The sequence below is a fragment of the Crocodylus siamensis genome, chromosome 1 (genome assembly GCF_052110815.1).
Source record: "Crocodylus siamensis isolate JL-2025a chromosome 1, ASM5211081v1, whole genome shotgun sequence".
Lineage (NCBI taxonomy): Eukaryota > Metazoa > Chordata > Crocodylia > Crocodylidae > Crocodylus > Crocodylus siamensis.
In genome coordinates, this window is record NC_143395.1 from 258,189,991 (window position 1) to 258,217,960 (window position 27,970).

Consider the following 27,970-nt stretch of genomic DNA (forward strand, 5'->3'; position numbering starts at 1 on the left):
GGAAGGAGCTGCTTGACAAAGACCAGCTACAGGAGTCAGTTGTCTGATACCACACTAGGCAACTGTCAGAAATTGTCACCTACCTTTAGGTTTTTTCACACTCCCTGATTCGGAGACGCTTAATGAACTCCCAGACGTCTCTTCACAGTTCTGGTCTAACAGTGCATCACTGTTCCATAGCTGGCTGCCATCATCCAAGCCCCAGGTGCTATGGTTACTTTCCTGTGGGTCAGTGGCAGGTAGTATTTGTGAAGCAGTTAGCAATAGCTTTTCATCTGAGGGGACTTTGGTGGTTGAGTCCTCCACAGTGGAAGGGTCTTCTTTACATGAGCCATCCATGGCTGCTGCATAGTCCATCATCAGCGCAGCTTCGCTGTCCTGAGATAAGGAGGTCTGTCATGGAGGGGGGAAATAAGAGAAAGAAATGCATAGAATGTTTTCTGGAGAAACAGTTTTCATCCCAAACTCTCATTATTTCTTTATGTTTCTATTTGCATTGCCCAGAGGCTGCCAGAAATCTAGCATTGTACTCTTTGTTCCTTCTTCCCAGCATGGAACTATATTAACTTTATCTTTAACAAATGAACTAGGCTTCAATTAGATCGGTAGTATTTACTTGAATCTAAATCAACCCTGAATTTAAGATGACCTTCCAATAAATTAGATGTTATCTATGGAAAATTTATATATTTGTTATAATTTTCCAAGTATAGAATTCAAAGCACAGAAAGCAGTGGCTGGAGGGGTCAGGTGACTAGGGGGGGGCAGGAAGTCCCTTTGCTCTCTGTTCCCTGTCTTCCCCCTGCAGCCCTCCTGTCCCCACCCCTGACCCTGCCATCTGCACTCCCCCCCCCCTGCTCCCCAGAGCCTCTGCCCCTCCCCACAGTGTCTGCCTCTCCTCCCTGCCTTATTGTTAGACACTGCTCAGGCTATAGTCCCTCCCCAGAGCACAGCACATAGAAGCGCAGCCCTTGCTAGCTGCATAGTAGTGTTGGTGGTGTTGATTGGCTAGGCAGCCAATGCAGCAGTGTCTGGGCAGGGGATGGAGTTTCCATGTGCTCTATGCCAGGGAGGGAATCCAGCCCAAGTTGGACCTGAGCTGCACCTGATAGTAAAGGGGTGGGGGAGCTAGAAGTGCAAAAGGGAAACAGCTGTGTGTGTGTGGTGGGGGAGGATGCTGCTATGGTCCGACACAGGCTGTGGCTTTGTATGCAAAATCTAAGTTGGGGGGCTTTCCTCCCCATATTATGACTGAAGGAAAAACCTTGTCTTAGATTTGAGTAAATATGGTATATTTTATTTATATACACACAGACATGCACACACACATACACATGCCTAGTCACCACTAGCCAGTAAGGCTGCCTATACATGTGCTCATTGGCATTCTAATTAGAACAATTAATCGAGTCTGCTCCACATTCTACCTAAAAGGCTTCAGCGTTTCAAAGATTTCATAAACATCAGGGCTGGAAGGGATCTCGGAAGATCACTGAGTTCAGCCTCCAGCCCCGGGGGTAGGAAGTCAGCAGGGATCATAGGATCCCAGCAAGATAAACATCCAGGTGTCTTTTGAAGGCGTTCAGAATAGGTTCTTGAATCACCTCTGGCAGTTCCAAACCTTGGGGGCTCAGACAATAAAGAAGTTCTTCCTTATGTCCAGCCTGAAATAGTCATGGAGGAGTTTGTGACCGTTTGATCTCATCATCCCTTGGGGCGCTCTGGTAAACAGACATTCCCCCAGATCCTGGTCAGCACCCCAATAAACTTATAGGTGGCCACTAGGTCCTCCCTGAGCCTGTGCTTTTCCAGACTGAAGAGTCCCATAACTCACAGCCTCTCATCATAAGTTCTGTTTTCCTGACCTCTGATCATGCCCATGGCTCTTCTCTGCACCCTCTCAAACTTCTCCACATCCTTTTTGAATGTGGAGCCCAAAACTGGATGTAGTACTCCAGCTGCGGCCTCACCAAGGCCGAGTACAATGAGAGAATGATGTCCTGGGATTTACTTAAGAAGCATCTGTGGACGCATGCAAGCATTTTGCTCGCTTTACTAGCAGCAGTATCACACTTAGCCAGTTTTACTAAGAGGTGATAATGGGATACCAGATCAAAGGCTTTTTTAAAGTCAGGATATACGACATCAATCTCCTCTCCTTTGTCCAGGTTATGGGTCACCTGGTTGTAGAAGGAAATGAGATTGGTCAAGCAAGACGTACCTGCAACAAACCCGTGCTGGCTATCCCTCAGGATGTTGCCATCGGCCAGTCTGTTAATCTCTTTGATAATCTTTTCTAAGACCTTCCCCGGGATAGAGGTCAGGCTGATAGGCCTATAGTTTGCCGGATCCACTTTCCTCCCTTTCTTGAAGATAGGTACCATGTTGGCCTTCTTCCAATCATCAGGCACTTCACCAGACCACCAGGAGTTCTCCAAGATCCATGCCAAGGGCTGAGCTATGATGCTAGCCAGTTCCTTGAGTACCCTGGGGTGTAACCTGTCAAGGCCAGCTGACTTGAAGGTGTCCAGCCTCTCAAGGTGTTCCTTCACGAGGTCAGCATTGATGTGGGGTAAGGAATCTCCCTCACCCAGGCATCCCTGTCCCATGATGGGCAGGGGTGCCCCATGGGACTGGTGAAAGACTGATGCAAAGTACCCATTTAGCAAGTTTTTCCTGGGTATCAGTTGTCCCATCTGGTTTAGCAGGGGTCCAGTGTTGCCCTTGCTTTTCCTGTGGCTCCCCACATATCTAAAAAAGGACTTTTTATTCTCCTTGATACTTGTAGCTAGTTGGAGCTCCGTCGCAGCCTTGGCTTTCCTGCTGCAGCATCACTTGTATTAAGCCCCTGCATGATTTAAAATGGCCGTGGGGCACTTTATCTAAACCTCCTCAAATGAAGTTTAGATAAAGTGTACCGCAGCCATTTTTAAATGTGTGGGGGCTTAATACACATGACGGTGAGGCATTTTAATTAGATACTCCCCCTCCCAGAACACCTATATAGGCAGAATGAAACTTGCATAGCTGCAAATCCAAAGGAAGAAGTGAGAATAATGAAATTTATCAGCAAAATGATCCACTGGATTGCACTGGGGTATGTGCTGCTTTTATAAACAACTTCTGTATTTTGTTCTTAAAATGTAATTCAACTTCCCCTCTTCCTGCTGCTGAACTTAGTTCTTCAGGTCTTGCCTCCTTTCCCACCCCCAATCCTTTGCAAATGTACACGTAGAGAAGGACTTAAAGCAAGACGTATCAATCAAGCTGGGTGACAGCGACCACGAGCTGATCACCTTCACCATCCGCCGTAAAGCTGGCAAGTTAGTCAGCAACACAGAAGTCCTTGACTTCAGAAAAGCCGACTTTGACAAGCTCAAGAGGCTTGTCGGTCAGGCCCTCAGGGACCATGACCCCAGGGAGATGGGAGTTCAAGAAGAGTGGTTGCTTCTCAAGGAAGCGATCCTCAATGCACAAGCTAAATCTATTCCAACACGGAGGAAAGGCAGCAAGAAGGCACAGCAGCCCCCCTGGCTCTCCAGGGACCTAGCGGACCTCCTGCGGCTAAAAAGGAAAGCCTACAGAGGATGGAGAATGGGATTCACCTCCAAGGAGGATTACTCCATGCTGGTCCAGTCCTGCAGGGAGCAAACCAGGAAAGCCAAGGCTGCAACTGAACTCCAATTAGCTTCAAGCATCAAGGACAACAAAAAGTCCTTTTTCAGATATGTGGAGAGCCGGAGGAAAAGCAAGGGCGACGCTGGACCCCTGCTAAACCAGATGGGGCAACTGACAACTGACGCCCAGGAAAAAGCCAACCTATTAAATAGGTACTTTGCGTCAGTCTTTCATCAGTCACACGGGATGCCCATGCCTGCTATGGGACAGGGAAATCCGGGTGATGGGGATCCCTTACCCTCCATCAATGCTGACCTCGTAAAGGAACACCTTGAGAAGCTGGATACCTTCAAGTCAGCCGGCCCTGACAATCTGCACCCCAGGGTACTCAAGGAGCTTGCGAGCGTCATAGCCCAGCCCCCGGCATGGATCTTTGAAAATTCCTGGTGCCCTGGTGTAGTGCCCGAAGACCGGAAGAAGGCCAATGTGGTGCCGATCTTCAAGAAAGGGAGGAGAGTGGATCCGGCTAACTACAGGCCCATTAGCCTGACTTCTATCCTGGGGAAGATCTTAGAAAAGTTTATTAAGGAGGCCATCCTTGATGGACTGGCCCAGGCTAACATCCTAAGGGATAGCCAGCACGGGTTTGTTGCGGGTAGCTCTTGTTTGACCAATCTCATTTCCTTCTATGACCAGGTGACCTATCACCTGGACAAGGGAGAAGAGATTGATGTCATATATCTTGACTTCAAAAAAGCTTTTGATCTGGTATCCCACGATCACCTCTTGGCCAAACTGCCCAGTTGTGGCCTTGGCTCCACCACGATCCGCTGGCTGGGAAACTGGCTCCGTGGTCGGACCCAGAGGGTTGTAATTGATGGCAGTCGCTCATCGTGGTGCCCTGTAACCAATGGGGTCCCTCAAGGCTGTCCTGGGACCCATCCTGTTCAACATCTTCATTAATGATGTGGACACTGGAGTCAGGAGTGGACTGGCCAAGTTCGCCGATGACACCAAACTTTGGGGCAAAGCATCCACGCCACAAGATAGGCAGGCGATCCAGGCTGACCTGGACAAGCTCAGCAAATGGGCGGACGAGAACCTGATGGTGTTTAACACCGAAAAATGCAAGGTTCTCCACCTTGGGAGGAAAAACCTGCAGCATCCTTATAGGCTCAGCAGTGCTACATTGGATAGCACTACAGAAGAAAGAGACTTGGGGGTCATCACTGACCACAAGATGAACATGAGCCTCCAATGCGATGCTGCGGCTAGTAAAGCGACCAGAATGCTGGCTTGCATCCATAGATGCTTCTCGAGCAAATCCTGGGACGTCATTCTCCCCTTGTACTCGGCCTTGGTGAGGCCGCAGCTGGAGTACTGCATCCAGTTTTGGGCTCCACAATTCAAAAAGGATGTGGAGAAGCTCGAGAGAGTCCAGAAGAGAGCCACGCGCATGATCAGAGGTCAGGAAAACAGATCTTACGATGACAGCCTGAGAGCCATGGGACTCTTTAGCCTGGAAAAGCGTAGGCTCGGGGTGATCTGATGGCCACCTATAAGTTTATCGGGGTGACCACCAGGATCTGGGGGAACGTCTGTTCACCAGAGCGCCCCAAGGGATGACAAGGTCGAACGGTCACAAACTCCTGCAAGACCGTTTCAGGCTGGACATAAGGAAGAATTTCTTTACTGTCCGAGCCCCCAAGGTCTGGAACAGTCTGCCAGCGGAGGTGGTTCAGGCACCTACATTGAACACCTTCAAGAGTAAATTGGATGCTTATCTTGCTGGGATCCTGTGACCCCAACTGACTTCCTGCCCTTTGGGCAGGGGGCTGGACTCGATGATCTCCCAAGGTCCCTTCCAGCCCTGATGTCTATGAAATCTATGAAATTTTCACAAGATCTAAAGTGTGCTTAAAAACATAAAGAATGGACCCAACCAACCAGTTTTGCAACTTTATGGTTGCAAAGAAGGCTTTACAGATTAATATTAATCAATTCAGGTTTGCCATCTTCACTTGTAATTTATTTCCCTGCACCACACTGGGGAAAAAAGGAAAGAGAAGCCAGAGCCTTATCAGTTCACATTGCTTCTCCTACATTCTCCCTCTTGTCCCAAGGGTTCTGAGAAATGGCAAACACTGCAGTACACTACCAAGCTGCTCTGCAGCTTGAAAAACCTATGATGGGAAATGCACTGAAGCTATCTGAGCAGCAAGAAGGGAGATGGGAGTTAGGCAGGGCAGTCAAAAGGTCATATTGCGAGGGTGAGGGAGCTTTTAAAAGGTTCTTGTTCTGCAGGCAAGAAGGGATGTGTTTGCACATTGTCAAAAGTCAAAGAACTTTTTAGAGGCAGATATAAAAAGGTGAAGTCCAAGCGGCATCCAGGCACACTACACAGCTAAAATACCCAGTGACACCTGTCACCAGCTGCTGGATTTCCAATAGGATGTTATCTCCACATTAGTCCTCCCAACCTCCTTAACATCCCTCTCCTCCACAAGATATTATTCTTTGCATAGTAAGGCTACATATTAGGATTAACTTGAAAGATTTCTTGAAGCAATAGATATTTATACATGTCCTCCGGGGGGGGGCGGGGGCTTTAATTAGAGCATCTCCAAGAGCTGCTCTAATTAAAGCACTTGTAGCACCACATGTATCAGCATCACCATGCTGAAAAATAAATGAGCTTTAGTAAAAGCACCCCGCTGGGATTTTTCAGTGCAGGGATGCTGATACACGTGACACTGGAATCTGCTGGAGCATGGTAATTACTACATTCCAGCGCTCAATTAATCGAGTCTGCTCCGATGCACTGTAATTACAGTACATTGGAGCAGCCTCCCTGCATGTGTATAGGCGCCCACTGAGATGATGAGCCTTTTTTTTGGGAAGAGGAAAACACACCACAAGGTTGAATGGTGGAGATGAGAACATGTATTAAAGGGCACAAGTCTTTTCAGTACACAACATTAAACAGGACCATGATGTTCAACTCTACCTTAGACACTCCTGATATAATAATGGTGCTTTTCTTTCTAGGCGATTTCAGTTTCTGCTTTGCAGACTCACTTAACTGCCGAATGGCTGCTTCAGCAACTGGATCACTGCCGTTTAACACCAGCAGCTCTGAAAAGAAAGGAAAGCATTTATGGTGGGGAAAAAAAGGAGGCAAGAACTCAAGATCTGAGTTCAAAAGCAGGAAGAGGGGAAGCTGAATTGAATTTTGAGAAAAAAAAATACAGAAGTTGTTTATACAAACTGCACATACCCCAGTGCAATCCAATGGATCATTTTGCTGTTAAGTTTCATTATTCTCGCTCCTTCCTTTAGATCTGAGGCTATGGACATTTAATTCTTCAGCTTCACATACAACTATTTGCAAAATGCCTGAAGTGGTCTTAAAGGTCTATGGAAACTCCAATGTTAAGTGTTTAATGTGCACAAACCAGGCACATCACTGCAGGGACTGAACACACTCCTCCTTCCTACCCTGATCTAGTCCTCAGGCCAACAGTTCCTGTGCTGATTGCAGAATGTCCTACATACACTCTTGGCTACTCTGAGAGAAGTAAAATGCCACTGCATGTCTCATTTCAAGCTAGATATGATGATTTCATGAATCTTTCCAATTAGGAACTTCCATGACTCTTCTGAAGGATGTGACGGTTGTTGTGATGAGGAGTGACAATTTACTTTAAATGGAAGGAGCTACAAAATAGAATCCAGACTAAAGATCCCAAAACCCACAGCCTGAATTTTAACATTTTTTATCTTGTATTAATCATGTGATTTATAAAAGGTAGAAAAGCAGGCACAGCAAGGATACACAACTTGCCCAAGGTAATTCAACTGATAGAACTGGGAAGACAATCCAGCCTTTTGATTTTCATCTGCTACCTTCCATCAAGTTAAGCCCAAAGCATCCCTTCTGGCTGGCAGGCTTGGTACTAGTCCAGGTGGCAAGTTCTGAAGTTTTCCCTCCCAGTTGCATGTACTGTAGCCTATGGTGGAAGGGGTTTAGCAGCTGTGGATTAGATGGTTTTGCCCCTTTTAAATTCCACAGCCTGACTGCTGCTCCATTTCCCTTCTCTCATACCAGATTGTTTCTGAAAAACTAATTCCTGTCTTGACAGACATCTGCTGTAACCCACTGTTCTTCCTCTAGCTGTGACCTCTGTTAACACAAACACTGCAGTACGTGACCAAAGGCAACAGCCTATGGGTGTGCTGTTTAATGGATTAGGTTAATCCAATACACAGCAGAGAAATAGGTACACTAATTGCAAGCTTCAGATGTTTTCCTTTTACCTGTATCTGAAGATGATAAAGTTTTGCTGACTGGAGCACCATGACAGCTAATTGCTTGAATAGAAAAATCCTTCTCAATCACCTTCACCTTCACAGGAGTTTTCACAGGAGACTCTGAAGAAAAAAAAAAGTTTCCTTATTATTTTTCTCTGGACATTTTAGCAGTAGTTATTTGTTATACTTGTCTGGGGAAAAAAGTTCTTCTCCCAATATAAACTTAGTTTTTAGAAGAAGCCTAATGAATTTGCAATAGAAGTCACTAGTAATATAAAAATAACCCTCACGACATTTTAAAATGAATGAATTCTGTTTAGAAGATTATTTAAGTATTATTAAAACATTCCAGACAGAATACAGGTGCCTTAAAACTGACACAATAGATTTAGGAAAATAGGGCATGTATACAGGTGCTCCTGGAGTGGAGTAGGGGAGGAAGTGGGGGAAGGATGGTACTTTAATTAGAATGCTTTAATTAAAGCACCCAAAACATCATGTGTACCAGCATCCCCATGCTGAAAAAAAGGTGGTGGGGTGTTGAGTGAGCTTTAGTTAAAGTGCTCCCACCACCATTTTTCAGCACACATGACGCTGCAATCTGCTGGAGCATGGTAATTACCACGCTTCAGCAGACTTGATTAACTGAGTCTGCTCTGACACACTGTAATTACTAGTTGACTCGCTGTCCATAGCTTTTACCCTCCTAACTATTTTGGTGTTTTAGGTTTTGTGCCTATTGCAGAAAGGCTAACATCACCAGACACATAGTTAAACCAAGCACTGCAAGCTTCTTCACACAACACCACCGATCCACTTTAAAAATAGTTGTGTAGTTCAGGATTAGACAGAGCCACAGTCTAGTCCGTAATAAACTCTGCATCTCTGGGCAGTCTCTGCAAGACTTGAGCAGTTTCACTCATTTCTCTGGTAGTTCTGTCATGCAGACAAGCATCTGCCATATACCAAAAAACCTGTTTTGATTGTGATTCTGATCCTGAAATCTTAAGGTCTGCTTTGTTCAAAATTCTACTGAATACACTAACTCTTTAATGCCTGTGGAGTTATCAGATTGTTCTGTAGTACGGATTCCTGACTCTTATACAAACTACATGCTAGAATAGATTGGCATTATAGTGTTGGGGAAGAACAAAAAGATTATTAAAACTAAGTTTAAAACAGTGCACAGTACTATGGCTCAGTTTGCATCTTCTCTCATCTGTACATACATGGAGGGGACAAGATGCAGAATCAAAGAAAGAAAATAATTGTCTAAAATAGGGCTTGGAAGCCCACTCAACACTTTCTGCCACCCTCACCTTCCATGTGGCTAAAAGACAGACAACAGGAGTACTAAGTCATGAAGCTGTGCTTCCAGAAAAAAAAGTTATGTATGTGATTAAACAAGGTGCCTCTATAATTTCTTCTAATAGTACCACATATTTCATTCTTTGTATATTATTTTTCAGTACCTGACACAAACAGCTATATATGATTCTATGATCTTGTATGAGAGCATTGAAGGTAGTCAGTGTCACCTTTTGGAAGGAACAGATTGATTTAAGTCAACTTAATTGTACAAGAAAAGATACAAATCTACCGCATATGGGATATCTGTAGTAGGATCATATTGTCCACAATCCCCGCCATTTAGATATTCACACACACATATATACACAAAACCCAAACTTCACAAGAGAGAAACCTCAGATATTCAAAATATTCACTGAGAAAAACCTCAGATAATCCTCTCTCACCTGATTTGCGAGGAACCGAACTCTGTTTCTACTAAAGAATCCTTTTGGTTGAGCTCAGTGGCGTAAGAACATACATCATTCAAATCAGAAGAAATTTTTTACCTACTGTCACAAAAAACCCAGTTAGATCTGGACAGCATTACTATTTCTGCACCTGTCCCTCCACAGGTAACAAGCAGCATGCAAACATGTGCACACATACTCTCTTCAGAAACAAATCTAGATTTACATTTTAAGCTTAACAGTCTCCTCACCTGAGCTCAGGGGAGAAGATCTTCCTTCTAGACGAGGTTTGGTTTTTACAGCAGTGACAGTAGTGACTACAGTGCCACAGGGCATCACAGTTCGATCCTTCTCTACCTTAGTAGCAGGGAGTTGAACAGGAACTTGCCAGGACCTTAACTCACTAGGTTCAATGTAGCAGAACTAGAAAAAAAGGAAGAAAAAAAAAAAGAAAAATCTGTATTTAGAAATAAGAACTGAAGCTTAAGAGAAATGGGCATGGTTTCCATAATTCCAGCTGCTGTCCCTTTCTTCAGTTAAAATACCCAAATTATTCCTTAAAAACTTTTTCCATTAGAATCACAGCTTTTATTTGGAAGACAGGTAGGGTCAGATTCAGTGCAACTCTGCAGCTGCATACACCAGTGTTAAAGCAGCACACAGCTATTCTGATTTAGTAGAATTTCACATCCACTTTGAGCTGGTGTGAATATACACAAGGCAAAAACTGCACTCTTCTGACCCTGAAAGCCCAAAATACAAGCATGTTGATACCTCTGCTGTGACAGATCCTAACACTTGGCTACCACAGCTGGGTCTGCTGTTCAGTGTAAAGCTCTGCTGTCCGGAAGGCTGCTTCTTGAACAAGTCTAAAGGTACTGTTGCCCATGCTGAAAAGGTACCTAAAATAAATGGGGAAAAAACACCACTATAAAGTCACATCTCAGCTTTCAAAATTACATATCAGTAAAGATATTGATAAGGTTCAAGGGAGAAAAGTAAAAGACCACTGCTACTTCACACTGTTGAGGCACCTAATAGTGTAAGGAATAGTGCCCTTGGACATAGGGATGGGTCTTGAGCACACCTTGTCTACCTACTCCCACTTGAACATGCCAAACCCAGAAAGTATAAAAGAGTACCTATATACGTGTGTGTGTGCAAAAGGGAGGATGATATCCCAGAGCACCTTCACTGGCATATTTCTGATCTGGGGTACATGAGCGGGAGGGATGTATTCAGGAGTCCTTGACCTTTCACAATAGAGGTACAGTGCAGACATTTTGTATTGTGCTAATACAGGGGCAGTGGGGGTGGTGTTAATCTGAAAATAGCTCTAAAGAGGGAGTTGAAGAAAAGCATTTGAATTCTTAAGTTTCTTCAGCCGCCTTTGTTTTATTTTAAAGACGGCCCTCTGGATTCCCATTAGATGGGCATAATACATTAAGAAAGCTCTTCTACTAGTCTTCGTGTGGGGAGTTCAGATGCTCTCCCTCAAGTCACCTCATATTTGTACCTAAGGGCTGTCCAACTCACTTGGCCCCATGGGTCAGATCTAGGCCTGCATGCTGCCTCTGGGCTGCCAGCTGGATAGTTCCACTATACCTTGTATCCATGAATGTTGGCAAGGTAACAAGTATGGGACAATTTATGGGAAGAGGCTAAGTTGGCGAGATCACATCACAAAGACAGCGTACAAAACTGAATCAAAAAATCCTACCTCAATGAATAACATGAGCACAGTGTCTGTCAGTAATGTGCACCAGTACTGTACATGCCAATCTGAGCACGACGGTTTAGGCAATGAAATGAAGAAATGTACATTACATCATGATTTGGGCTGCTACTCATACATGCTGAACGTGCAGCAAACAGTTACCACAATGTTTTTCTGGCTGAATGCACACGGCTTGGCTAGTTAATGGAGGAGAATTACAAAAGCAGTATAATGGAATGTCTGAACAGCTACTGTAATTAACCCAGCAGGAAATTCATTCTCAAGTGGCTACTGGTGAGAAGTGAGTTTGGCAAGGCGACAAGCACAGATTAAAGTTATGTTAATTTTGCTAACAGCACTGTTACAATCTAAGATGACACATTCTCCTTTACATTTATCCAGGTGTTACTCTTGGAAGATACAAAAATTCTACAGTGGCAAAACTACCAATTTCAGCTGAAGCCAAGTATTTTTCACCTAGTATCTTTAAGCAATAAAGCCAAGCCTCCATATTTAAAAAAGCAGACATTTCTGTCTTTTTACTGCCATACTGCAGCTGAGCATCTGCAGATGACAAGGTTAATCTTAAAAAAATGCCATTTTACCATAAAGACTCTGATAACAAACATCCCATATACTCTATAAATCCCTATCAACAGTTAAAAACCTAAAATAATCAAAACATAAACCCTTTCATGAAGCAGAGTTCTGACTCTGGAAACTGAGAAGGGCAAAGACACCATGAAATCCTTAGAAGATTTTATTACTGCTATCAATTTTCACATAAAAGGCAGGGGCATGATGATCTAAAACAAACACAGGTTTGCACTAAAAGATGGTAAGAACATGGTGCATCAAACATTTGCAATAACTGGAAGAGTCTAGCAACAAATTTTCGTAAGCAACGATACAAACTTTGCATCTAGAATTAAAACTTACACCCTTAATAATTGTTTTGAGGAAAATATTCTACAATTCAGGAAATTTGTGAGGTTTTCTTTCCCTCTACACACATATATATATTCTTTAAAAAAGAAATGCTTCTTTGCATTCCAACACACGTACACAAAGCCCCCTACATTAACTTGCTGAAAAAAACTTTTTCCATCTTTTTGCTACATCACTGGTTTTCCTCCAGAAGCTCACTAATTTCCATTGACAAGAAAATCTATGAACCAAGGGAATTTTTAGAGTCCTAATTTCCAAAAGTGGGGGAAGTAACTCAATATAAAACATGCTAGCTATCCATACCATACTTGGTGTGGGTTATAGGGGATGACCTTGGGGGAGGGATCTGCAGATACAAGGTAACCTATGGGTTAGTGACCATCAATTGATTGGATTTTCTATCTGGTGAAGGGTGGAAAGATAACCAGTAGGGCAGAAGTGCTAGACTTCAGAAAGGCCAACTTCAATATGCTCAGGAAATTAGTTAGCAAGGCACTGATGATCAAAAACATTGGTGAGATGAGAGTCCAGAAAGGGTGGTCGTTTCTAAAGGGAGCGATCCTTCAGGCACAGAAAGAGACAATCCCAATGCACATGAAAGGAGGCAAAGGGGACAAAAACCCTTCTTGGCTGAACAGGAAAACCCAGGAAAGCCACGGGGAGAAAAAATAGGTATAGAGGCTGTGGAAGCAGGGGGTAGCTACCAAGGAGGAGTATACCTACTTGGCTTGTACTTGCAGGGAGTCAGTTAGAAAGGCCAAAGCTGCAATGGAACTTAGGCTGGTGATGAAAATTAAAGACAACAAAAAGTACTTCTACAGGTACACAGGGAGCAAAAAGAAGGCACATGGTAACACAGGACCCCTACAGGGAAGACTAGGGCAACTGGTGACAGATAGGAGGGACAAAGCTGAGCTCTTCAGTGAGTTTTTTGCTTCCATATTCCTGAACATGGATCAGGACAAATCTCCCAATTGGATTAAAGACGAGCACAGGAGGGAAACCAGGCCACCAACTGTTAGTTCCGACTTAGCAAAGGGACACTTGGAGGGGCTGGATGTGTTTAAGTCAGCAGGCCCAAATGATCATCATCCAAGGGTGATGAAGGAACTGGCCAGTGTCATAGCAGAACCACTGGCCAGGTTGTTTGAACATCCATAGTGCTCAGATCAGGTCCCAGAGGATGGGAAAAAGGCCAATGTGGTCCCTGTTTTCAAGAAGTGGAGGAAACAGGATCTGGGTAATTATAGGCTAGTCAGCCTCACCTCTGTCCTTGGGAAAACCTTTGAAAAAATTATTAAGGATCACATTTGTGGGAGAGTCCAGCAGGAAAAAAAATGCTGAAGGGCAACCAGCACGGGTTCATAGCAGGTAGATCCTGCCTGACTAACCTCATTTTGTTCTATGATCAGGTCACAAAATGCTTAGATGCAGAGAACAAGGTAGATGTTACCCACCTGGATTTTAAGAAGGCCTTTGATATGGTATCTTACCCTATTCTCAAAGATAAACTGAGCAGCTGTGACGTAGATGATTACATGGTCAGGTGGGTGGCAAATTGGCTAATACAGGCTTGTCCAACATACGGCCTGCCAAGCCATTTTCTGAGGCCCGAGGTCCTTTGCTCAGGACAGGCGGGTGGGGGAGGGGAGGGGAGGGGTGCTGCTTGCCCCTGTGGGGCCGGACACATCATGTGAGCCAGGTCCCACCACCACCGTCCCAAGGGCTGCCCCAGCCGTACCTGAAGGGACGAGCTGCGGACAGCACTTGCTTTTAATTCTCTCCTGCTTGGCCCCTTGCCCCCAGCATCCCGCCCACCTCCAGGGACCCGCTGGGCTCAGTGGTTGTGGGGCAGGAACGGGGGTTGGTGCCTGGTGCAGGCAGTTGGCAGGGCAGCTCCGGGGGGACCTCAGCAGGCAGCGTTCTGGCATGACCTCTGCGGGACAAGGTGGTGGAAGCCAGCGTCTGCCACACCCCGCACTCCGGGCTCACAGCACTGAAGCCGCCGGGGCTGTATGCGCGGGTGGCTGGGCACCACGGTGGGTGGGGCTGTGCAGGTGAGGGACTGCAGTGCAGCAGCCACCTTGCTCCAGCCCCGCTCAGGCAGCACGAGCTCATGGGGCTGCATTGCTCAGGGGATGGGGATGTGGAGCTATTTATTCCTCTCCTTCAGTCTCTGGGGCTGGCTGGATGCAGAATGGGTCTCTCTTGCCCCTACCTACCAGCAGCTACCATGAACCTTGCGGTAACAGGCAGGTGCAGTAGAGCTGCACAAGCAGGGTCTCTCTGGCCCAGGACAGAGGGTGTTTGAATATGGCTCGCTGGCCCCCTGGGTGATAAAACGTTCATGATCCGGCCCCATGTTCAAAAAGGTTGGATACCCCTGGGCTAATACGATGCACCCAAAGAGTGGTCATGGACGGATCAGCATTGACCTGGAAAGATGTGAGCAGTGGAGTTCGCCAAGGTTTGGTCCTTGAACCAGTGCTGTCCAATGTCTTCATCAGTGACTTGAATGAAGGCGTGGAGAGTACTCTGTTCAAATTTGTTCTCATCAAGAAACTGGGGGACTGTGGTGTTGGCACCCACAGTCAATTGGGTCGCCAACTGGCTGGAGCACTGCACCCAGAGAGTGGTGGTAGACGGGTCATTTTCGACCTGGAGAGATGTGGGCAGTGGGGTCCCCCAGGGCTTGGTCCTCGGGCCCGCACTGTTCAACATCTTCATCAGTGACTTGGACGAGGAGATAAATAGCACCCTGTTCAAATTTGCTGATGACACTAAGATGTGGGGGGACGTGGGCACGCTCGAAGGGAGGAATAGGCTGCAATCAGACCTAGACAGGTTATAGGGGTGAGCAGATGAGAACAGGATGGTATGCAACACCAACAAGTGCAAGGTGATGCACCTGGGGAGGAACAATACCTACAGGCTGGGGAACTCCCTTTTTTGTCAGTGCAGAGGCAGAAAAAGATCTTGGAGTCATCACTGATGCCAAGATGAACATGGGCTGGCAGTGTGGGGATGCAGTCAGGAAGGCCAACTGCACCTTCTCATGCATCCACAGATGCATCTCAAGCAGGTCCAAGGAGGTGATCCTCCCTCTCTATGCAGCACTGGTCAGGCTGCAGTTGGAGTACTGCGTCCAGTTCTGGGCGCCGCACTTCAGGAGGGATGTGGACAGCATGGAGAGGGTCCAGAGGAGGGCCACTCGCATGATCAGGGGGCAGCAGGGCAGGCCCTACGAGGAGAGGCTATGGGACCCGAACCTGTTCAGCCTCCATAAGAGAAGGTTGAGGAGGGATCTAGTGGCCTGTTACAAACTAGTCAGAGGGGACCAGCAGCTTTGGGGGAGTCCCTGTTCCCCCAAGCACTACCAGGAGTGACCAGGAATAATGGTCACAAGCTGGCAGAGGGTAAATTCAGTTTAGACATCAGGAGGTGCTACTTCATGGTCAGGGCGGCTAGGATCTGGAACCAACTTCCAAGTGAAGTGGTGCTGGCTCCTACCCTGGGGGTGTTTAAGAGGAGGCTAGATGTATACCTTGCTGGGGTCGTTTGACCCCAGTACTCTTTCCTGCCATGGCAGGGGGTCGGACTCAATGATCTGCTCAGGTCCCTTTCGACCTTAGAAACTATGAAACTATGAGGTAACGTAAACACACTAGTTCAATACTTTTGATTTCTAATATGAATACTCATGTCCTAAAGCAGGAGTGGATTTACAAATGTTAGGCCCAGTTTTGAGAGCTTCTCCAAGTCGGCTGCTGGGCTTGTTCAGTTGGTTACTTTTAAATGATTCCTCTCTGCACAAAAATGTGTTCCTCCCTCTATGACTGTTCTGCTCCAGAGACTTTCTGATGTCTTAGCTAAATTGGCTATACTTCAATAGGGACAACCAGGTAAGTCAGTAGAGCAATTCTACATTACATACAGGTTTATGAAATCTGAATCTCACACATGACCCTATATTAATATATAGGACAAAGAGGGATTTATTTTGAAGTCTTAGTAATTCCCATTAAATAACCATGCAAAAACTCAGTTACCATACTTACTGTCCAACTTTCCATCTTCTAAGATCTGCAATTGTAACTCTTTTGATCTGGCATTTAATTCACTGTGAAACAAACAAAACTGTGTTAAGCCTCCATGAACCTTATTTTATTTATCTTTTATTTATATGTTTTATTGTACATTCATTTTGAATTATCTGTCCCCCTCTGCTTCACGCTAGACTACAGTATGTCTCACTAGTACAACTCCAACCAGTCTCTGGGAAAACTGAACAACATGTCAAGGACCTTACTGAGAACTTGTGTCTAGCACCACCTGACCTCAATTAGCTTGAGGAAAAGGGGGAAAAGTGAAGGAAAACTGAACTGGAAGACTGAAATTGGATCTCTTTAGCATTATCACTGGAGTTGGATTGCCTGAATGTTTCCATTAAAACATGGCCTTTATATAAACACTGCCTCGAGTGTTATTATAAATGAACAAGAATTGGCAACCTGTAGCTATGACATGATCAGCATGACAAATTTTTGCTTCCTTACTGAAATGTATATTCCTTTATTCATTACCCTGCCTCCATCACAATCAGTTATTGACGCGAGACATAATGGATGTGTGTTGTGAAACTCCCTCTAAAGTTCATTTATTCCTCCTGCATTAAGTCCAAGTGCTCAAAAACATATATTTACATTATGCCTCTGTTTCAGCAGCACAAGATGTTCAGTGCAGCTGTATCACCTCCACGTGAAGGCACTATTGACTTAAGCTCAGCAGGGGTGGTTGAACCACAGAGACTTCCAAGGAAGTCAAAGGGTGCAGCAGAAAGTCAAGTGGTGTTGGCTTGGAAAGTGCCACCAATATGATCCTGGAGCACCACCCCTGAAAGGGAGGAAAGAAGGCATACAACCAAATCCTAACCATTAAGGCTGCATAACAACCTGGCTTGGGTCCAAAGTGAGATGGTGCTCTGGCCCAGTTGCCACAGTGGTGGCTTTTCCTTTACATAGCTTCTCCTTACTTGGCCTGCTGCTGCTGCTGCCGCCACCCATTTCCTTCCCCAAAAATGGAGGCCCTGGCACCACTTCTTGCCGCTGACTTCCAACCCTAGTAAAAGTCCCGACCAGGGCTGGATCTGAGGCTCTGTGGGCTGGATGGTACGAACCCCTGCACCAGAACTTTCTTGTAAGCCTGTATATCTTAGACACTTCTAAAAGCACCCGTTACTATAAAGAGACCAATATCCCTAGTGTCACAGTTAAATTCCAGTTATATTAATCACATCCTGCTTGCTTGACCTTTCCCTGCACTTTCAATAGGAAAGGGTATTCTTTGAAACTTCCTGTCCTAAAATATTGGGTGATACAGCTGCTATGCTATGTTGAACAGACACTCTGTTCCACCAACAGGTGGTAGAAGTGGTTTGCAAATGCAGTTGATCTATTCTGGAGCTTTTCAAAATGCTTTATGAACTAGAGTGTTATACAAGTATTGCCCACCACCTCTGTGCTATATCCAGTAGTGTGGTTGCAAAGAATCTTGTTGTTAAGCAAGAGGGTTGAGCCTGGGGCTTTACAAAAAGGCTTAAGTCTTAAGGCTTCTTTCTCATCACTAAATCAGAAAACAGAACGATAAACTAACACAGGACTGAGGTGTCTGAAAAAGGATGCTTCCTGGTTAATAAACTTTTATTAGACCTGACAGCAGGATAAGGGACAATCAGTTTGCACTGGACAAAGCTTCCATCTGAGCACGTGGTAGAATAAGAGAGCTTTCAGAATTGCTTTATGATGTATATTCAAAGGGCCAGGTCCAAAAAGATGCATATATACTTCCAACTTCAAATTCCTCTCTGCTGTTAAATCATAGGCTTTTCTGCACATTTTAATGGGACCAGCTTGCTGCAAGTCCTATGCTACCTCAGACTATATGTCCTACCACTTCTCTTTCAAAAGACACAAACTATTGATTATTGCTGCTCTCTCAGCCCTCTTGTCTCTTCTGTATGAACTCTGCAAATGGAGTTCAGGCAAGCAACCCTCACAGCTGTAGACCTCTGCACTCCTATGGTCCTTTCCCCTTTACACTGCAGAACAGATCCCTTCAGATTTCACTCCACGCTACAAGCTGGGAGTGAAGCAGTCACTAATCCTCTTCTGCTAGATCTGTTCTTTGGACACTAGTCTCTTTTCCTTGGATAAGAGAAGAGTTAGACAACAAAGGCTGCGCACACTTCCTATAGTGCACTTTTAGATAGTTTAATATTCTTACTTTCTCATGCATCTATATTAGAAGCTATATTTCTATGCTCCCCAGTCCTGAAAATAAAAGTGATTTAGAAACCCACATCAACAGTTGCCATAAGACAGTACCAGCACAACACTTTGTCACTTGCTAGTGTCATATCACATTTTTGGAGGACTTGGACAGAATATTTTAAAGACATTATTCCTTCCCCTAAGTAGCAGGTCACTGCGGAATGTGAAAACATTTAATAGAAGCCATTATCTCAGTGCAAACTCACAAGATGAACTCCTCCTTCCAAGAGAGGTTTGTAGCATTTTTGGTTACAGAACTGGAGAATTTCTGTGAAGGATCATTCAACTGACTTACACATATTAGGTTCAGGCTGCCTGTAATAGGGAAAGAGAAACACACAATAGTTGACTTCACCAGGAAGTATATTTACTTAAAAGGTGTGCAAGATAGGCATCTTATATACTGTGCATTTTTATTGACCACTGGGAAAATGCTGCCTCCCCATGAAACTCTCCTTGCCTCCACTTATTTGTATTACGTTAATATCCAGATACTCCAGTCAAAATTGGGGCCTTACTATTCTACATGCAATACAAACATAATAGGAAACAATTCATGCCCTGATGAGCTTACATTCATTTTAGACAAGAAGTGAAAAATGTGGGTGAAACAAACCCTGGAGGGATGGGAAGAGGATGCGGGTAACAATAACAGGAAGTGCTATTATAAAGAGCATCTAAGTGGTTTGAGATATGCATTTTTAAGTGACCTGGAGTCCCTACTGGCCATGTGCCAAGCAGAACTGCCAATGAATAATTGATGTGGACAATTTTTTAAAAATTAATCAGGCCAGTCGAGGGAATTGGTCTACTAATGCACAAATGTGCATGGGGTTGTAGGGAAAAGGTGTTTACTAGGTAAACTAGTGAATTTCCATGCAAGAATTGTTTGCATTAACAAGGAATATTTGTATTTTTCAGAAACTATACAAGATAATGATTTTTTTTTTGCATTCAGGTTCAGAAGTCACTGCTTTTCATCTTGGGATTCTGGACTATCCAAAATAGTTGCAAGAAAACACATGCACATCTGCATTAAGATTTGTAGGCAGAAATAAAGTTACATGCTACTTTAGTTCTTCTGCTAATTATGTATATCAGATTGTTTCAGATGTGCATTATTTGAACCCTGTATATGAGAGATGACCCATGTAAACACAAAGCATCTATTAGTGAACGTTAGCTTTTAAAATAATCCATAGTATCTGACAAAGTAGGAGGTTGCCTATGAAAGCTCATGCCTCTTCGAGCCAATTAGTGTTTAAGGCACCACCCTACCAACAAATCCTTATTAAGCCATTGTTATGGGTAGGTTAAAGTTCGTTTAAGGTTAAATTGTTTTAATTGAAGTAGAAAACAGAGAGGTAATTAGCTGTGTTAGTCTAAAGTCAGGGAGAAAGCAGGATACATTTGCACCTTACAGTCTAACAATAAAGCATATCAGAGATGTACTTTTGATTTAAGCAAATACATTTAAATTAAAAAAATAAATTTAAAAAATACATTTTAAATGTAGATATATCAATCTATAAGGTAGAAATCTACCCTTCCTTAAGACTCCTAGAGCATTCAGCACTCCAAATACTACCTTGAAAAACTTATTTGCAATAGGTTATGTAGGGCTTTCTCACATCCTCTCCACCTCCAGAACAGAAGGATTACATAAACAACATGAAACAGAAAATTAAAGCTACTATACCCCACTGCAAGAGTAGGATAAACGTAGGTAGGGAGAGAGTCTAATTAACCAAACTGTAATTTGGTAAGACTCAACAAAACGTTGTGGGATCACTAGTGACAAGAGATGACAGGACCTCAGTTTATCTCTCTCACAAAAACATTTAAGCAGGCAGGCTTGAGCTTGAAGAAGTTTAAATACTTGCAAGACAGGCTGAAAGCCTCCTTCTCAAACATAAGCGGCACAACTGGTTTCAGAGGACTGTGACCTAGTTTTTGGTTTCACTCTACATTTGGCCCAAACCAATGACTAATTTCCCCTCAGCCACTCTCACAGCATGTCTTTATTCAGACAGGACATTTTACTGATGATTTTGCTCCTGGAGGGATCGCTCAGGATTTATCAGTGTATAATAAAGCAGTTTCAGAATGAGCAACATGCAATTCAAGATCAGTGCTGTTTGGGTGAATCACAATATGATATAATAGTGTTTGTTGGTGTCTCCCTTTTTTATATAGCTAAACTGTCAGCTTTCTAGAACTAGAAAGTCAAACTCACTGACCATGTTTACAGGTTCATTTCATTGTTCTGCAGAGAAGAAAACAAGAATGATGGATTTGTTTACAAGAGAGTGGATGTATGAAGGTTAAACAAGAACCATACCTAATAATCATCTCAGTGCAATACCAAGTCACTTAATCATATACCAGAATGCAACAGCTTATGTTGGGGCAGTTTTTAAAACAGGATTGGCAACTGATTTAAGTAGTAAGTTTGAGAACTGCTTAGCAACAACACATATGAAATGGATCAAGAGGCTTCCTTGAAACCTTTTATTAAGATTTAGCTTTGCAGATTTTTAGAGCTGAAATAGGTCCACAGATTTCCATGAAAATTAGTTATTCCTGCTGGACTACTTCCAACTACTTCCCAGAAAATCTGCCTCCCTCAGTTGAGGTTCTCTGGGGGTTTTCCTTAGTTTTCCTACATGCCCAAATGGAAATATCACACCCACCCCACACATATTTAGAACTGCACACAAATAGTCTACATCCTTCTATTCTCAAGCTGCCCTTGATAAATATGCTTAAGAACGGGGCAATCCATCTCTGTGGAGCCTCTGTATTCTCACATTAGCAACAAGGTCTTCTGTTCCTTCTTCCTGGTCTCAGGCAATGCAACTCTTGTTAAAGTCTTGTCATAAAGGAACCACTGCTGCCTCAGAACACCCTCTTAATTGGAAAGGAACGGGGGGCAATGTACCATGGTTTGCCAGGGTTATGGAAGGAGCCCACCACAATTTGCACAGTGTATAATAACCACTATTCTGGTCCCCAGGGCTGCTTATACACATGCCAGGGGTTTACTTTGGTTTAATTCTCCCTAAACTGAAGCGGTGGGTTTTAAAAACATCCCTTTGGTGAGCTGCCGGTAGGCGGAGTGGTCCCTGAGCTGCCGGGAGAGGCTAGTGCTTCCTTCTGCAGTAGTGGTGGCGCTTCCCAGGCAGTACCTACCCACAGGCACCTGGCCCGGGTGCTCCCGGGAAGCACCAGCCCGCCCCCCCCCCGCAGCCACAGAGGAAAGCACTGGGACCCCATACAGCTCAGGCAGGCAGGCAGGCTCTGGAGAGGGAAAAAAAAAAAGAACAGGCTCACAGCATTTTTTTTTCCCCCCCTTCAGTGGATCCTGCCTGGACGGGCTTCCTGCACAGCTCCTGAGCTGCACAGGGACCGGTGCTTCCCTCTGCAGCTGTAAGGCAGCAAACTAAAACATGTTGGACATGTTTTATTTTGCTGCGTCCCAAAGTCATTTAATGCACAATACACTGCTGACAGTGTAAACAGCCTTTAAAGCAGTGCAAAAGGGCATTTAAGTCACTTTAAAGGTTATTTTTGTGGTGTGTACAAAGGCCTCTGGAGCCCAAATATAGCATACCACAGAAGTCATCTGCTTAGTATGGTTTTGGCAAATGGTTAAAGGGGTACTTCCCATAATGGCATTAGGGTATTGAAGAAGAAATTTTCTTGTGGTGATGACTGGCTGCTAAAATCCTTTTTGGAATAGTTATTTAATGCTGCTGGCATTTTGTTGTGTGCCAAGGTGCCTTGAGCTTTGAAAAGGAGTCTCAATTATTCAAATGAAAATAGAGTTATCCATCCCATGTACTCATTCTAGGAAGTGGAGGGGACAGAGGAGAGAGAACCCATTCTGCTTGACATGGGGGCAGCTGATGGGAAAGGGAAATCCACATCCTGGGAGAAAATAAATTAACTTATCTGATCCACCCAATTGCAATACATTCCATCCAAAAGCGTGATCATTAAGACTTTTTTGTTAATACTGTTCTCCTTGTAGCTTTGAAGCAGAACACCTGCTGCATTAAAGTAACTGTTTCACCTGCAGCACTGGGATCCATCAGGGTAGCCATGATATCCTTTACTAGCAGTTTCAGTTCATGGGCCCTTGGAGGTTTAGGAGGACTGGTGCCCTGAGGGAGAGTTCCTACGTTCTGTACATTCTGTGAAAATGAAGCAAGACAAGAGATGATGTAAAATGCTACTGGATGTGTCACATGCTCACAACCACCATGTTAAATTATTAAAAAACAAACAAAAATCCTGGAGTATAGCATTAGCTATTCATATGAGTTGTGTATTCCAAAATCTTCTGTGCCAATGGTCATGCAATTTTATGTTTCCCATATTTATTAACTTTATGACTTATTCACTGGGTCATGAATGCCCTTTTTCTTGAGATTAAAATATTAACAAAAAAAGGAGCTGGAAAAATGCCTGTACTCACCTGTACCTCCTTTATGTCTGTAGGCTTTGTACTCAAAACTACTGATGGAGAAACTGAAATAAATAGATTCTCCAAAATATCTCTGAGTATAGATATTGCACATGTCCCAGGCATCTGACCCTAGTAGGGAAGAAAAAAATCATGCTTCTAGTTAATCAGGAGAAGCAATATCAAATACAGAAATTTATTTGAAAGCTGAGCATGCAGTCTACTCTAATATCAGAGTATGCTTTGTCAGAAAAAGGTCTACTGCCAACAACCAGACACAGTGAGCGATTATTTAGTCACTTGATAAATAAAAAACAACGTTATGAGAGAGAGACCAAAATATGCAGCATAAAAGTAAAATGCAGTACTGACATACAGAAAGGGTAGAGTCCTTACTAACATCAAAATGGAATCTCAATGATTTCACACACTGTAACACTGGACCATCTCACTGGTATATATAAATGGATAGAAGAAAAAAGACGAAGCATATTATCAGGTAGTGTCAATCAGCACAGCTCCACAGACTTAAATGAAATGGTGCTGATTTACAATAGCTGGGAAGCAGTGCCCCACAGTCAACACAGACCAATCAGTAGGGTGGTGCTTAAGACTCTCTCAATCTTAACCAGGTAATCACATCTTGAGTTTTTACCTGGCAACATGTTAATGCAATTAATGGTGTGATAAAACAAAGAATAAGCCACAAAGTTACTACACAAGAAGTGTTGGTCAAGCTGAGGCTCCCAGCCCTGAAGTATACCCCCACGGCTGGGAGCCCTGAGAGCTGATCTGGACTCCCAGCCTGTGGCCACACCATGTGCTCCTGTGCCTGGGAGTCCCCAGCTGGGCTGGATCAGCTGAGCCCAGATCAGCTGACAGGGGTTCCATGCCTGGAAGCTTACTACTTGCTGGTGCAAGGACAGCCTGGGATTGTGATCCCAGACTCCCTCTTCACTACCAATAAGCTGTATTGGGATCTGATGCTGGATCCCACAGTCATGTCTCCTGTCATGTACATGTGGCAGAGCAGGAAGCAGGATTGTGAGGATCCCACCTCAGATCCTATCAGGCCTTCAGCTGCACATCTGACAGGCTGCTCAAGTCAGGAAACAAAGGCTACTATTCTTACTCATTTTGCTTAGCCACAAAATTCTTTCTAGATGCATTTCACAGCAACATGCATTTATCCTTGATCCTTAATGTTACAGGCATCAAAGTTCATTGCCAAATGTTTACGGAGGTAGGTTTACCAGATTGGTGCATTTTTATATAAAAATAAAATCGCAGTGAGCTGCTTTCTGTTGGTCTGGTATAAAGTTTACTGCTGGAGCTGATCAGTGACAGCATGCTATTCAACATTTATTTTTCTTCGATATTTGCAATTGGACAGGGCTTTTAAAATTAAATTATTGCACAGAAGCAAAAATTGTAGGGGAAGTGTTTCAGGCAGAATTTAGGTAAGGCTCAACTTCCATTCCTTTGAGATGAAGAGCAAAATATACAGACAGGCTGGTGCAGTGCCTCCACAACAGAGAACTCTTCTATGTATTTCCAGTAAGCCCCCAATATCCTGAGTATCATATCCCAAGAAGCAGATACTAGGCTATATAGAGCTGTGGATTGCCAGTATAGCATTTCTTATGTTCTAAAAGAAGAGCATGCTGTTACTGTCCAAAACTTCTAAAGAAAGGGAGCCACCTTACAGGATCTTATACAATACAGCTGTCCAATGGTGGCCCACGGACCACATGCAGCCCCCAAAGGGTTAGCATGTGGGCTCCAGGCTCCTGGCCAGCCACCACCCCTTTCCTCCCCCTACCTCAGTATTGCTCCTGCTGTGGAAACTGGGTTCTACAGGCTTACCCTCCCTCCTCCAGTTTTTACATCCTGCTTCAGCTGGGGACAAAGTGGCAGAGTAGGAGAGGGCAGGGTGCCAAAGCTGCATGCAAGTGGGAGAGGACCAGGGGCGACTGGGACTGCACATACAGCAAAGAAAAGAGTCGGGCAGCTCATAGTGCATACAATAAAGAAAGAAATTAGGGCTTCTTGCACTGCAGGTGGGTGGCGTGTGTGGCCAGGAGAGAAAGAGGAAGCGGGGTTTACTCAGGCAGCAAGGGGGAGCCAGGCTTCCTGTGGTATGCTTGTTTGGGGTGGTGAAGAGTGCATGTTAGGCTGCCTTCACAATTAGGGACAATGGGGGCGGGGATGCTGTCCACATCTCAAGTGGCCCCCAGGTCTATGGCCTGCACCTTTTGCAGCCCCCAGATGGCAACCTGCATGGCGTGTGGGCCACAGGTACCCAGAAGTTGGACAGCCCTGTTATACAATATAAACATATGCATAAATACATATATGCATTCAGTATACCCAATTATTAGTCACTGGAAGCCATACTCTAAACCATCGGGGGCCAAACTTTTTGGCAAGCATGCCATAAGTTAGCTCTGAACCCTCTCCACGTATCACTCCAATCCCTTCCTTCTGCCCAAACTGCTGCTTTGCTTTCTGCTTCCTGCCTCGTACTCCCTGCCTGACTGCCCACTCTGCCCTATATAGTACTGTGCTGCCTGTCTCTTCTTTGATCTACCATGTGCTACACACAGAGGTTGCCCATGCCACTTGTAGCACAGGTTGTTCCTCCTGCCCTAACACATTTATTTCTGCTAGAGCACAGCACATGCCATGTACTCAATTCAGATGAACCACATTATTTGGGTGGTTAAGAAGACCCTGTTGTAAAACCCAACCTATTTTAACAGGTTACTAGAAGAATCGGTCCCCATACTTTGGGCATCCAAATGAACACCCAACTTTGGGAGACCCTAAGCTCCTGCTGCAACACAGTGACCACATAACTCTTAGAACTTGGGAAAGGAATGCCCTATGCATCACAAACCTGAGCTCTTCCCTGTTCTAGAAAGTGAGGCAAATAAATCATCATTACAGGTCTACCTGAATTCAAAGTCAGAGTGCTTTCCTAACCTTTGAACTCCGATGGTTTATTAGATTTATTAGCCTGAAAAATTCCAACTGGCAATGTCCATAAATCCTATTTTGCTACCCATTATACAAGGCTGTCCTTTGAATACATGCAGGCATTGTTGACAGAATTAACTAACTGTATGTCACACATACAGATGTGCCTCCTATAACAAGTTTAGGCACCAGCAAAATGAAAAAAAATAAGGTGGGCAAGTTGCATGATACAATGCTCCACAATATCCAAAGGACTATTACAACTCAATTTCCATATTGTCCATTTGGGCATTGTCACTTTCCTTTGCACAACATGGAGGTGTATAGTTAAGTCTTGGTTACAGCCTGTTGAAAACTTCCACTGGGTTTTCATTTTTATTTTTTAACAAGACTTTTCTGGGAAAGGGGGTATAAAAAGCAATTTGCTTTAAAGAAAAATATATATTTTTGAAATCTGGAGAATTCCAGGAAACTCTAATTTTGGTAACAAGTAAATTTGCCAAGTATCATTAGATTATTTTTCAGATATTTTTCTCATGCCTGGTTGAAGCAGTTTCCTTAAAGTCTTAAACAAAAACCTTACCACATAAGAAATACTGGCCCAGAAGAACATTCCATCTTTTTATTCTTCTGTGAAATATGAAACATCATAAGCAGAAGGAGAAATGACTACATCCTTCTTACCACCAAACAACTTCAGGGTAAATAGACTATTCCAACTTTTCTCTCAGCCTAATCTGCATAAAATGAACTGTTTCAGACAGGAGATTTTACCACACCTTCAACTCTCCTATGAAATATGAACTTTCATTTCTACCTAGGAAAATGTTTACAATTTTTTCTTCTATGCCTGAAAAAGAGAGCTTGTGCCTGAAAGTTTGCAAATAAAGATTTCTTTGTTTTGCAAAAATCTAGTTGGTCTAATAAAACATATCACCTCCATCATGAGTTCTGATTCCTTAAACAAAAACCTGCACACACACTAACATTTAGAGCTAGATTTTGAATGTGAAAAAGTAAAAAAAAAATTAAAAATCTATAAACAGAGGTCTCTCAAAGATTACATTCCACTTGCTTGTTGACTTCTTCCACTTACTGTTACCAAGTTATGTACACAAGCAATAGAGAAACCATATTATAGGAAAGACCTGGTCATCAGTCAGAATTAAAACCTTGCCTATCTACCCTCCTGATCCAATAAAAGTATATTGGAAAGAACCTAAGAATTTCACGCGGAAGTCTATTTTAACAGCTTTTCAAGACAAGCTGCTACTCAACAGCTAATCGAGAACAGCTCCCAGGGTAGATTCCACTTCAGATTAATTAGGGTATTTCCAAAGTGAAGCAACTATTCAAGAATGAAGTATTTTATTCTAAAATACCATCCAGGCTGGTAATTCTTCTGGAATATCCTAACAATGAATTATTCTGCAACAACAGCTCCTCTACCCCATTTTCTTGTGAAAAGTTCTCCCTATGTAGACACGTTCTCTTTCTTGCCTTATGCATTTTTCAGACTTTCCTCCCATTCTTGCCTGTGATAAAATGCCTCTTTCTTTGATAACTCAAGGGTTTTTCTCTGCTCAAGTCTCCTCCTTACTACAGCTCTAAATCCAAAACAAGTTAACATGCAACCCTCACCCCAAATCTCTCTCCCTGTGCCCACACACGTGCATACACCGCATATTAGTCCCTATCTCCTTTCAAATATGAGCTTTCATTCAATCCTCCAAACACATGGAACATTAAAACCATAGCCAAGTTACTTCCAAAAATCTACAGATTTCATCTTGGGAATGCAAGACTTGTATGCAAGCAAGATCCTCAGTTCTTCAGAGTC

The 27,970-nt window shown here is 43.9% G+C and overlaps 1 protein-coding gene across 1 annotated transcript in view; it reads right to left on the bottom strand.

Moving 5' to 3' along the window:
* C2CD2 (C2 calcium dependent domain containing 2) overlaps positions 1-27,970 on the bottom strand; it is a 66,818-nt gene that overhangs the window by 13,414 nt on the left and 25,434 nt on the right. The window contains exons 5-13 of the mRNA XM_090061195.1: positions 23,164-23,283; positions 22,759-22,879; positions 18,890-18,998; positions 16,413-16,474; positions 10,464-10,591; positions 9,941-10,112; positions 7,936-8,049; positions 6,626-6,753; positions 84-393 (exon numbers count right to left, since the gene is read on the bottom strand). Of these exons, the coding sequence (XP_089917321.1) occupies positions 84-393; positions 6,626-6,753; positions 7,936-8,049; positions 9,941-10,112; positions 10,464-10,591; positions 16,413-16,474; positions 18,890-18,998; positions 22,759-22,879; positions 23,164-23,283 (1,264 nt within the window). The remainder of the gene's footprint in view (positions 1-83; positions 394-6,625; positions 6,754-7,935; positions 8,050-9,940; positions 10,113-10,463; positions 10,592-16,412; positions 16,475-18,889; positions 18,999-22,758; positions 22,880-23,163; positions 23,284-27,970) is intronic.